The sequence below is a fragment of the Echiichthys vipera genome, assembly GCF_963691815.1.
Source record: "Echiichthys vipera genome assembly, chromosome: 11".
NCBI lineage: Eukaryota > Metazoa > Chordata > Actinopteri > Perciformes > Trachinidae > Echiichthys > Echiichthys vipera.
In genome coordinates, this window is record NC_139836.1 from 5,891,625 (window position 1) to 5,905,825 (window position 14,201).

General features: G+C 39.8%; 1 protein-coding gene across 1 annotated transcript in view; it reads right to left on the reverse strand.

Moving 5' to 3' along the window:
* Window positions 1-1,358, reverse strand: part of slc24a3 (solute carrier family 24 member 3) — a gene marked incomplete at its 5' end in the record, with an annotated part of 115,630 nt that extends 114,272 nt beyond the window's left edge. The window contains one exon of the mRNA XM_083923354.1: window positions 1,178-1,358. Within this exon, the coding sequence (XP_083779480.1) occupies window positions 1,178-1,358 (181 nt within the window). The remainder of the gene's footprint in view (window positions 1-1,177) is intronic.
* Between the last annotated feature and the right edge of the window lie 12,843 nt (window positions 1,359-14,201).

The following is a 14,201-nucleotide window of genomic DNA, read 5'->3' on the forward strand; positions in this document are numbered from 1 at the left end:
TTCCCTTCTCTCCAGATGTGTAATGTTGAACCTTTTCAGTGCAGGTCCTTGTTCTTGTCGTGGTGTTTCTTATGTTTGATTCTTTGGTTACAGCCACGGTGGCTCTGCAGACGAGACAAACAGCTCTTTACCTTCAGACACAGATCATCTGCCTCCCACCGCTGCTGAAAGCTCCTGTTCTCCATCTTTCTTTGGGTCGTTTTTGGGGAGGGGTGGATTAAGTGTGTCTGCAGAGACTGGTAGCATGGATGCTCATGTTTTTCAACAGAAAAGACGTGTATGTGCTTTATACTCACGGGCCAGCTCTCAGAGAACCTTGATATGATCTTGGGGGCCAAATATAATTACACCACGGGCCTGAGTTTGACACCCCTGGCTTAGGCTGAATGACACTTCCAGTGAAAGAATGCTGCCCTAAAGCCTGTCATTGAGTCAATGTCACCGGCATTCAAAGGAAAAACTGAGACAAATTCAAATTCACAGTTATCTGTCTACAGTGTCTACTGTAGCTCACAGGAAATGGCAGAAAAAATGGATTTCTGTTCAGTAATTCCAGCAACACAGAGCAGCGTAGTCACCGCTACCACTTCCAGGGGATTATTAGTTACAGATGTTGAGTACACGAAGGCATGTTGTTGTTTCATTCTTGACAATGACTGCAAATAAGTGCACCAATACACAAAAGGCTCTACCCCAACAGAGGAACCTGATCTGCTGTGTATTAATCCCAATGGGATCTATATTGTAACTCTGACAGCCTGTTCGGTGAGGAGTTTACAGGTCACTAACTGGGCCTACAGATTATTGGCACTAATATTAATTGTCTGCATCTATTTTAGTGAAAGCTAGGTAAGTGTTTGTTTTGTTAATTGTAATCTCAATGTTATAGCACTGACTGAATTCCATGTTTTCCTATATTATTTCACGTGTGTCACATCGCCTGTACCTTTTTCTGTAATATTTCCTGTCTAATATTTTGGGGGATGGAAAATGGAACCAAAAGCACATGGAGCAAATAGAAACTCATAAATATCAGTTATCAGCCCCCGTGTGTAAGCGCCGTTTTGCCTCCAAACTGCCTGTTGTTCATGTTTACCCAAAACTTCGCATTGACGCTGTGTTCTTCGCAAAACCAACATCTGACCGTAAAAAAAGAACCTTCTGAACCGCCCCTCACCTGCTTTCTGCGCCGCGGACTTGAGCCCTACGACGAGCCCCAGCAGTACCCCCGCAAAGCACATCTGGATGGCGAACAACTCCTTTCGCTTTCTCCGCCTGGCTTTGCTCCTCCGTCGGTTCAGCATCACTCCTCCTCCGGCGGTCGTCTCCGGCATCCCTTCAACCACCACGCGGGCCATGGCGCTCTTCTGTCGGCGAGCGTTCCGACGGAACCCCCGGTGGCGGTGCAAAGGTACGAGAAACTGAAGCGGGGAGGGAGAGACAGGGAGGCGTGCTGCACGGGCACTGAAGTTACGCGAAGGGAGTAGATGACTGGCTTGGCGATGGTTTTGTCAACAACAGCGCGAAAACTGTAACATCCGGTCTTAAATTTCACAATAAAAGTCTTAGTATTTGTGAAACTATGGTTAGCAAGCAAAAAAGCATAGTTTTTTTGGCCAAAATACTCAATAGTATATGCCTTGTAACAAAGCACTATGTTATAACAAAGCATTATGTAGTAATACGGCAAAATGTAATACATTTTCACTTCATTGTTTAATAACACCCGCATTATGTAATAATCTGCTGCATTTTGTAATAAACAGCCTGAACACAATTTGTAACACATTTTTCCACATTTTGTTATAAATTGTTTAGGGCTGGGACTTTAATGCGTTAATTACAATTAATTGATTAATTAATTACAGATAAAAAAGAAGAACGCAATTTATTTTTGCACATTGCGGAACGTTGCTCATTGCATGAGTTGCCGCACGGCCCATAATACCGATGAGAAGCTGGGTTCTGTGGGCGGACATTTGAGTTCTAAAAAATGACTAAGTGGAAACATGGAAAAGAGCACGGTTGTGTGCAAATTGTGAAAGAAAGAATTCACCTCCCATCATAGCTCTTAAGCTTCCGTACAGGCTGCAGCTAACGTTAGCACAGACAACGCTGAACATGCTGCAACTAACGTTAGAACAGACAACGCTGAACATGCTGCAACTAATGTTAGAACAGACAACGCTGAACATGCTGCAGCTTACGTTAGCACAGACAACGCTGAACATGCTGCAACTAATGTTAGAATAGACAACGCTGAACATGCTGCAGCTAACGTTAGCACAGACAACGCTGAACATGCTGCAACTAATGTTAGAACAGACAACGCTGAACATGCTGCAGCTAACGTTAGCACAGACAACGCTGAACATGCTGCAACTAATGTTAGAATAGACAACGCTGAACATGCTGCAGCTAACGTTAGCACAGACAACGCTGAACATGCTGCAGCTAATGTTAGCACAGACAATGCTGAACATGCTGCAGCTAACGTTAGAAAAGACAACGCTGAACATGCTGCAGCTAATGTTAGAATAGACAACGCTGAACATGCTGCAGCTAACGTTAGAACAGACAATGCTTAACATTCATTCATCTTCAACCGCTTGTCCCTGTCGCGGTCGCGGGGGGCTGGAGCCGATCCCAGCTGACATTGGGCGTGAGGCGGAGTACACCCTGGACAGGACGCCAGTCTATCAAATGGCACATAGAGACGAACAGAGACAGATAACCATTCACACCTACGGGCAATTTTAGAGTCATCAATTAACCTACCACGTGCATGTCTTTTGGATTGTGGGAGGAAACCGGAGAACCCGGAGAAAACCCATGCAGACACAGGGAGAACATGCAAACTCCACACAGAAAGGCCTCAGCCCGGGCACGAACCTGCGAACAACGCTGAACATGCTGCAGCTAACATTTAGAACAGACAAAGCTGAACATGCTGCAACTAATGTTAGAACAGACAACGCTGAACATGCTGCAGCTAACGTTAGCACAGACAGTGCTGAACATGCTGCAGCTAACGTTAGGACAGGCAACGCTGAACATAGTGCAGCTAACGCTAGCACAGACAACGCTCCTAGGAGGGACTGTCATTAGTTGATAGATCATTTTTGTTTCTGTTTTTGAAAACATGGAGAAAAATAACCATGTTTAACTGTTTATTTTATGTCAAGGATATTATTCTAAATATTTTTGCAATGTTAAGTTTCCACTTTTCCTGAATATACCGTACTAAGCACTGTTTTATTTTTTAAGATGTAAAAGTTTTGGAAAAAGTTAGTGCTCACTGATAAAAAAATAAACAAATTTTGTTGTTTAAACTTATTTTTGTGTCTATTCATTAAGTCACATTCCAAAATCCATTTAACTTGAAAAATGTTGCTTCTTGTGTGAAATATTGATATGCGATTAATTAATTATTAATTACAAAGCCTCTAATTAATTAGATGTTTTTTAAAATTGTGTCCCACCACTAAAAATTGTTACATATTGTGGTTGTTATTACAAAATGTGGGGGTTGCACTTTTTTTTTTTTTTAGATTATTATTTTGGCAGTTTTTTTAAGCCTTTATTATTATACAGGACAAACAGGAAATGGGGTGAGAGAGAGGGGGAGACATGGAGCAAAGGGCCGCAAGTCAGAATCAAACCCACGGCCTCTGTCTCGAGGAACTTCAACCTCTTTACATGGGACGACTGCTCTAAGCGCTGTGCCACCGACCGCCCCTGCGCTTTTTTCAAATTAAAATATAATTATATGGTGCATTATGTAACAACCTTACAAAATGTTGTGCTAATTCATTAAAAAATTTAAAAAAAATGTGAAATTTGCGTCATTCATTCTAGCAGGAAGTATAGTGATTCAAAGTGATTATTTATTACATATTGTGTTCAGGCTAAATGTGGCATATTATTACATTATGAGGGTGTTATTATATAAAGGAGTGAAAATGCATTACATTTTGCCATTTTATTACATAACACATTGTTATTACATAATGCATTGTTACACGCCTGGTAGAACAATATAACAAAGTTAACAATGGAAATGACTTCATATTTTTAAATGGCAAGCCACACTTAATATCTTAAAAATCCATCTTTTTTAGGCCTACTCTTGACAGGAAGTAAGAACCCACCAAATTGCTCAGTGCAAAAAAAAACCCACACCATATCACAAATTGTTTTATTCATTTTTGTGTGTGTCTTATAAATTGTGCTCCTGAGTTAATGCTCCTGATCAATTTGAATTTATTATTATTATAATTATTTAATCCCATTATTATTATTTGAATTAATTTACTATTCAAATTATTATTTATTTATTATTATTATTATTATTTTAATTATTTATTGAGTCTATTTAATTTTATTTCTCAGTATCAAATGGTTCAAGTCAGTCAACGTTTAAAGTTTAGATAAAGATTTAATTTATTTTTTTAATTTCAGGCAAATCGATGCACTTCAAATGTTTTCTTTTACAGATTAAAAAACAAATTTGATAAGGTTATTCTTTATTGTTAGTCGATCTATATTTCTTTCTTTATTGTTTGCTTACAGAAAGATACACTGTTATGCAGAGGTGTACTGAACAGAAAATACTAAGAAAAATAATACTAACTAAAGTTATACTGACTAAGCTTCATTTGGGCATCCCTGCTTTTAGCTATATAAAGCGTAGGTTGCGTTATGCTTTTATTTTGAAGTTCCCATTTCCTGTTAGTAGCTAACTCTGCAGCCTTTGACGCAGGTTGGAGAGGTTGGTTGGTGATGTTGACTGCCTCCCCACAGCTCTTTCTTCGCCGTGTTTTGGTGCTGGAAGGCGGGCTTCCTGACCAAACGATCCGGTACAGGAGTGTGGTTTCTCGGCATGGAGGTTAGTGAAGAAGCGCTGGAGCTCCGTGGCTTCTGAACTTCTGGCTCGGTTCTGCTGCTTCGGAGCTGGAGATGTCACAGGAAGAGAGAGGGGAACACGAAGGAGGGGCGTGTATGTGAGAGTGAGTGTGTGTGAGAGCGAGAGAGAGAGAGCAAATTGATGGTGTGTCAGTGGATTAAAATGAGTTTGACTAAAATTAATTGACGATATAATAAATTGCTTAAATAAAAATCCAAAGAATTACACACATCTATTTATATATATATATATATACATATATATATAAAAATGTGTGTGTGTATATATATATATATATATATATATATGTGTGTGTGTGTGTGTGTGTGTGTGTGTGTGTATATAAATATGTGTGTGTGTGTGTATGTATGTATGTATATATATATATATATATATATATATATATATATATATATATATATATATATATATATATATATATACATAAGTATTCACAGCCTTTACCATGAAGCTCAAAATTGAGCTCAGGTACATCCTGTTTCCACTGATCATCCTTGAGATGTTTCTACAGCTTAAATGGAGTCCACCTGTGGTAAATCCAGTTGATTGGACATGATTTGGAAAGGCACACACCTGTCTATATAAGGTCCCACAGTTGACTGCATGTCAGAGCGCAAACACCAAGCATGAAGTCAAAGGAAGCTACCTTTGGCCCCCCAAAGGTAGCTTCCTCTAGCCTCCTCAGGTCTTGCTGCCCGGCCATGTCTCTGTAGTGACAGCTAGTGTTTGTGTGTGTGTGTGTCTGTGTGTCAGCGTGGCTGTGTATGTTTGTGTGAATGTGTGTATGAACGTATATATATTTGTGTATGTCTCCATGCATGACTGTGGGAGGGTTGGGTTCTTTTAACTTTCTTCTCCTGATTTTATTTGATGTTTCTCTTTTTCTGTTCATCTCTGTGAGGCACTTTGCGATACTTTCTGTATGAAAAGCGCCATATAAATAAAGTTTGATTTGATTTGATATATATATGTATATATACAGTATATATATATACATATATACTGCACATATATATATATATACTGTGCATATATATACAGTATATATATATATGTATATATACTGTATATATATACTGTACATATGTATATATACTGTATATATATGTACAGTATATATATATACAGTATATATATATATGTGTATATACTGTATATATATGTACAGTATATATATACTGTACATATATATATATATGTATATATACTGTATATATATGTACTGTATATATATGTACAGTATATATATACATATACATATATACTGTACATATATATATACTGTACATATATGTGTGTATATATACTGTATATATATGTACTGTATATATATGTGGAGTGTATATATACATATACATATATACTGTACATATATATACATATATATATATATATATATATGTACAGTATATATATATGTACGGTATATATATACATATACATATATACTGTACTTATATAAACTGTACACATATATACACTGTATACATATGTACAGTATATATGTATATGTATATAGATATATTGTAATTCCATTTTTTATTGTCAGTGTTTTTTGCACAAAACAAAAAAATCAAAGTAATAAAAAAGGATTCCTACAGGACCCGACCTTATGATTGTTGTACGTTGTCCCCCCCAGTTCATCACAACAGCATAGCTACAGTAATGGATGGGTCTCTTGAGAAATATTAAAGTGCTGTTGGGTAGAAAGTCTGTTGTAACGATAGCTCAGCAAAAGCTCTGATGCAGGGGACAACTGTTATGGCTATTACCATTAAAAACAATGAGATTGATCTTTCACCCTCAAAACATGCACACGCCCTCCATGCACTCTAGCTGAACAAGGTCAAAGGTCACGCCCTCTGGGCTCTCTTTAATGAGAAATTTTCTTTACTGTAAGGTAATATGGTAGTTTTACAGTAATATACTGCATAGAATAAGTGGACGTAGTTTCCAGGCCTGAAAAGTGAAGGGAATGCAGAAGTGCCTTAAACCTGTATAATTTCTAATTCCCAGCAGGGGGCGACTCCACTGGTTTTAAAGAGAAGTCTGTTTGGATAGAAGTCAATGAGAAAATGACCCGACTTCTCACTTGACGTATTACCTCAGTATGAGTTCATGGTCTTAATCATTATACAGCATGATGTTCATTTAGTAAATTATGGTTAAAGTTAGTTCTGGTTGAAGTTCTGCTGAGGGTGCTGATAATGTTGCAATGTCTTGATAAGACATTTATTTAAAAAACAACAACAATTGGTGTTAAATTGAGTTGAATAAATCAACTTATAACTGTTTTAGAAGAAGTTAAAGAAAATGCTGAGCGTGTTGCTGTGTGGTCTATTAGCACCAGAGTTTTACATGTGCAGCAGCTGCGAGGCTTGAATGTATTTTTGAAGGTACTGTGCACTAATATTGAATGTGTTGAAACTTCATTCATTTGGATTATTGAGTGATGGGCCTAATAATTCCAGATATGGTAATATTAAGGAGAATAATTAAATGTTGCCCTGCTTATGCAGTGTTTTTTTAGTTTTTTTTTACATGTGATGATTGAAAGTTGTACTCTGTAAGATTTTCATCTATTGAATTGTCTTTTAAGTTCCTATCTATCAAAGAGAGTTAAAACAATGATGATTGATCACATGACTCACGAATGAAAACACTTCTACTTGCCTTTTTCCTGAATATTCCAATATCCGTGTCTGTGGAGACATTCCCTCTCTAGATGTAAATAAGCCTCCATGTTAGTGACGCTGCTGACAGCAGGTGGTCTATCGGCCCAGATCGTCACCAACAGTTACGCCGCATTCACTTGCAATCTGAAAATCCGGAACCTCAACTTCTGAGTCAGGCTTGTAGTAAGGACCGAAGTGTAATAGGAAGGCGTGCGTGCTTGCGTGCGTGTGCGTGTGCGTGTGTGTGTGTGTGTGTGTGTGTGTGTGAGACATATAGGAGGTGTTTCAATAAAGTTTACAAAAGAGCAAAAAATATAAATACAAATAAATAGTCAACACACATAGAGACCATGAATCTGACAAGATGGAGGCTCTGAAAGAACAGGCTCACCTGCAGTTACATCTTACCTCCACAGAGGCCGCTAGAAATAACGTATCTCAAATATTATGGAGTACAACTTTAAGGGAGAAAGACACTTCGTCAGGCCACTCACCGATGGATGTAACAGAGTAGCAGAGGACGAGCGATGGAAGAGCAGAGGATACAGTGTGTGTGCAGAGGAGTGTCTCCCCAGTCGAGAGGACTGATTCACTCCACAATTCTCCATCGCATTGTACACATAAACTCTGATTTGTTTATTTCATTGGTTTTCTCCTCAACCAGAGGTGATTGAAGGCAAAGAAAACGTTTCCCAACTTAAAGGACAACATGAGCGAAAAAGCAAAAAGGAACTGTACTATATATTCATTGATACTGTCAATGAAGGCTATGTGTTCTACGTAAACTTACCAGGTGTTCTGAGATTTTCATTCCTCTGCTCCTTGAAAACCACAACGTAGAAACTAGATTAAAGTGAAATTCCGGTCTACAATCATCCCAGGGTCTTTTTAGGCAAATTGGGTCCTCAAATAAGCCATCGAGACAATTTTCCGGAGAGACACTAACAGCCTATCACAGCTAACACTGATTAGCTCGTCTTTTTTAACCACTAATACTGCTCCAAATAACACCAAACCTCTGCAGTAGCATGATAGGAGTCCTTACACATTAACCAAAGCACCAACAACATAGTTAGTGAACCCAGAGTTTATTAAAAGAGTGTTAGAGACTAACCAACTGGCCCCAGTACCTGCTACTCCATTCAAGTCAATAACCGAAGGGAAGGAGCCAATTGATGATTTAGTCCAGCGAAACACGTGAACCTTTTTGTCTCTCTTTACTTCAAGTTGCAGGCTAGTCGGCTTTACCCGTGCCTGCACTCACTGTGTGTTTTCCCCCTGAGATCTGCGCAATGTTTCGGTGCTGTAGGGAAAGCTGTGTGGGACCTTTCCAAACCTTTTACCATGTATTATTAACTTATATTTTGCCAAACTGCCACAAACCACAATGTTTACGTGTTTTGCTGGAATAAATCATCAATGGGCTCCTTCCTTTGGATTGTATTTGGTAATCAACCTGAATGGACTTTACTACGAGAGGAGCTGGTACAGGGGCCAGTAGGTAAGTCTTTCAAACCACTCTTTTAATAAATTCCATGTTCATTAACTATGTTGTTGGTGCTTTGTTTTATGTGTAGTGACTCTTCTGATGCTACTGCAGAGGTTTGCTGTTATTTGGAGCCGTATTAGTGGTTAAAAAAGATGTTTTAATGCCTTCAACTCGCCTCCAGTTTATGCGTGTTAGCTGCGGAAGGCTGTTAGCGTCTCACGGAATATCTACGTTAATAATTCATGCACGAAAAAATTGTCTCGATGGCTTATTTGATGAACCAATTTGCCTAAAAAGACCCTGCGGTGATTTTACAATGGAATTTCACATTAAACAGTTGTGATAACATGACTCCATAGGGAGCTAAGATTTGCATAACTTTAGCCGGCTAGTGACTTACAAGAACTAACAATGTTCAACCGGCTCTGTGATACAGCAGGGCAGACAGTACGCAAATGAAGGGCGCCAGCACCCGGAGCTCCTTGCTCACCCGCTGGCAATAGTCAGCCAGATGATTCATGTCAGCCGGTTGAAAATCTGTAGATTCTCTCTTTAGCATTTATCTTAGTGCAGCGCCATTGAAACAACACTAGCTTAGTGCTCAGCTCCACCCTCTTTTCCAAATATGGTCATGTCTGGTTTGAAAAAAAACAACGTGGCAACGGCGATAAAATGGCAAAGTCAAGGTTTCAGAGCGGTCACCAGTGTGTGATGTCTTCTGCTATGTCCATCTCTTTCAGATGGTCTGTGGTAAGGAAAGATAATACTTTGTGAGAGATAGAAAGCAGCGTGGCAGAGCTCGCAGATTACACCCACAGCCCCTTGGTCCGTACACACACACACGCACACACACACACACTTCCTTTATAACGGATTGGGCATAATCCCCATCCTGAGCAATAGCGTCTGACAGCCGTGATTTTTTCGACAATGAAAATGAGTGTGCTGGATTAGGGAGAAGCAAGGGATTTTTACCCTTTATCCTGTGGTAAAATCTTCAAACAGAGCTACATGTTTTTTTTTTTTGCATCTAGTCATTTTAAAAAAAAAAAGTAATTTTTCTTTTTCCAAGGGAGTCTTGGCCAAGACAGCAGCATAAACACACAAGTTTCACATTTAAAACCAAAACAACACACAACTAAACATGACACACAACTTAAAATGATAAATCAACAAAATAAAACAGCATTAAACATAAAAAAGGAGATCAGTGCTCAGAGACAGTGCATGTGCAAATTGTATTTAAAAAGTCCTTAATCCTGCTTTTGAAATGCTCCGTGCTGATAAGGGATTCCAGTTTGAAATGATCCTGTAGTTTATTCCAAGATAAAAGTGCTAAATATTTAAAAGCACTTTCACCAAACGCAGTGTTGGTTGGAGGAACATTGAACATAATCAGGTGGCTGGAGCGGGTGGTGCAGGTTCTGGTGTTTCTAGGAGCCAGCAGAGAACACAGATAGGATGGAAGTTGATGTAAAATAGCCTTATAAAGAAACACGTACCAATGTGTTTTGTTTCAGTGCAGAATGAGACTACTTATTTTATGGTTCCTTTATCATGTCATTTTCTGTTGCTACTCAAAGGGCATTCAAATATGTTGTGTGGATGAGATCATATCGATGCATGTTTTAGCTCAGCTGTCGACTGTAGTCTTTGCAGTATGTTCAAGTGTCGCTTTTTGGGCGTTGCCACTGGTTCTTTGAAATTGTCCGGCCAGTGATTTTAACTCAAAAGTCCATCCACTACTAACTGCATCCAACTGCCTTCATATGTGAATTCAGTTCTACGCTCAGGTCTCGTGATGGCTCTAATTCATTGATGAACACAGACTCCAATGAAGGAAATGATCATGAAATTCACACATTTATGTCTCTTAGTTTTCAACCACATATCTTGTCAATGTATGTCCAAGGCATTGTCATCAATGGGTTTGTATTATATCTGACAAAATGTAACGTTCTATTTAAAGGTGTGAGAAACCAAACGTGACAATGATGGTTCATTTAAGGGAAGTGCAACTTGGTTAAATCCTTCCACCACCACACCCCTCCTCCCTATTCAGATTTTGGTGCTCTTATACTACATCAAGTGATTTCCTTCTCTGCTCTGGTCCTAATTTCTACAGTGAAAAATATGTGTTCATTGCTTTCCCATTACTGGGACAAACTGTCTAAATGTTACATTTTCTAAACCAGTCGATTCGACCATTGTCAGGCGATTGAATTGCCGTTGTTTATCGCTGCCATGTGAGGTGGTATGGCCCTCCTAGTGTCCTCAGTAGGCCGTTACCATCTATTGTGATGGTAAACCGGATCACCCATCAGCATCACTCTAAACCGTTTACTGCAACGCTGTATGATGATGTAGTATGAAAACACTCACAGGACTTTAGTTTAGTTTAGTTTAGTTTGTCCATTTGTTTCAGGGACCATGTACAAAGTTCATTGGTTACATAGTGTAAAAAGATGATTTGTACCAGATTCTAGCTAAAAGCTAATTTCCATCTGCAGTCCCTGGGCAGGTAAAACAAGATTATGAACATACACACGCACGCGCACACACACACACGCACGCACGCATGCACGCACGCACGCACGCACACACACACACACACACACACACACAGACAGAGCGTAAAGTAAATGAGTATCATAGAAGTTATGGCCATGTGCAGAAATACTGAGTACAGATTGATGATTAGTGCTGAATTAGTGCTGACAAGACTTAGTAGCTCTAAAGGAGAAGGCTGATTGTCCAAATGCAGTGCTCCGATTTGGGAGGCTACAATCTGTTCTAGTGATGGATCTAGTAGCTCTGCCCATTCGTTCAGAGCAGAGATGGAAGAAACGGTGCAGTTTGAAGCCAAATTTCTTACATTACGTTCTTTAGTATTTTAACCCAAACGGTGATCCTTTCCTAAACCTAACCACGTAGTTTTGTTGCCTTAACCTAACCAAAGAACGTTTTGTTTGAATTACAATCAGTGCGTTTACATGCACAGCAGTAACCCGAAAAACGGTCTTTCCTCAGTTAAGAGAAAAACAGATTACCAAGTTCCTTATACGTGAGTGGGAGAGGATGAGAAAATGACGGGAGTAATGGCCACAAATTAACAAACACATTTATGATGTAGGCTGGAAAAATGAGCTTCCCCTCCTTGAAAGACCAGCAGCCACCACTGATACCTTCTTACCCGCATCTAGAGGCGGATCACCACTGATTTGGGCCATTTAATGAAGTTATAACTTCATGTCAAAATGTGATTTATTCCCATAAATGGAAACATGTTCGCCTTTAAGTTTAACAACATGAAGAAAAATGGACAAGAACTATCTCTTACTCTCTTTGCCTCACTTGCATCAGACCTGTCCCCCGTCTGTGCACACTCTACACACATGAACATGGACACACACACGCACACACGCACACTGCGTTTGTAGTGTGATGTTACAGCTGTCTTTGATGTGTTATTAGTCCAGGCATTGTCCTGTAAATCGTTCCAGGATTCCATGTTTATTCCTTTCTGCGTGGACCATTGAAGCTGTTCCTCGCCTCTTTTGATCATCAGGTATTTGGTTGGAACAGTTAAAAGGATTTCTTTCACATGGAAGAATGATTAGATGTGTTTTAAATTCATTAAAAGAGACACAGAAGACTGTCCCACCCTCACCGAGACACCGTTGGTTCAGTCTGTATACCCCACAAAAATATTCATGATAAATTGAAACTTAAAAGCAAACTATAAAGCATACTTTCCTCCTCACCTCCAGAGAACATCTGCGAAGTAACAATAGCTCAGCGTCTTTTACTGAAACATAATTGTTCCAAAGGGTAAATAACAATTTCCCTCAGCTAGATCAGATGAGGGGAATACAAATGGCAGAAAATTACATATCCTTGTCTTTTCAAATAAAAACTTCAATTCAAGGGACTTAATTAAAACATTGTACTTCAAAAAATAAAATAACATTCATTACACTGGCTCCCAAGGTAGATGTTGGAAGCTTGTTAAGGGTCTTAAAAGGATTATTAAGAATAACATTTAGCTTAAATAACATACACAGGACGGCCCGTGGCTGAGTGGTTAGAGCAGTCACCCCATGTAAAGAGGCTGAAGGTCCTCGAGGCAGTGGCCGCGGGTTAGACTTCGGCCTTTTGCTGCATGTCCCCCTCTCTCTCTAATCCCCATTTCCTGTCTAAAAAGGGTTGAAAAACTGCCAAAAAAACAACATCACTATCACTATTAATAGGATAACAGAGTTTATAGTACATAGCTGACAATTATTGTGAGGAGTAAGAGCTTCTTCTCATTTCTTCTTTCTTTACTTTCTTGTGGGTTTGCTTGGGAGGCTCTTAGGGCGCACTCACACTGTCTGTCCGTACCGTGCCCGTGTGCTTAAGGGTACTTGTCCCCCCCTCCCTCTCCCCCCGCGGCCCGTGCCCGTTTGTACTCACACTACCTGGGCCTCTGCGAATGCTTCTTGCCTGTCCATACGTCATCACGCCGTAACACGTCACACGCATTGATGATGTCATCGCGATGCGCCGCTTTGTATACAAATATTTCCATAGACCTCAGAGTTTTTGTGCGTCTTGTCGACTGTTTTTGAATATTTTCATCGACCAAATCTGCAGTAAACACTCCAACTCCGCATCACACCAACGTGAACCTTTCGCCGCCATTGTTTTAAATGTCCGCACATGGTCCCTCCTTCTTTTTTCTATGTCCGAACAGGCGCACATAAAATGACGTCAGACCCGCTGTAGGCCTCGTGCTCGTGCGGGTACACGTGCGCACGCTTGTGCTCATACATGTGCAAACGTGCTTTACGAAAGCCCGCCTCTCCAAAAGGGGCCGTGGCCAGCAAGCGTACCGCACCTAGGCGAGGTCCGGTTGCACTCACACTGGTCAAGCGAACTAGACTTAAGCCGTGAAACCTGTTTGGGCATGGTACAGATGACAGTGTGAGTGCGCCCTTAGAGCTGGACTGTCAGTTTAATTGTGAAGTGAAGGTCACTCGGAGAAAAAGTGTTCCACTACTACTTTTACATTTTGCACTTCTTGCATTCAGGTGCATCATATACACATTAGGTAGGTTTACCCTGCCCG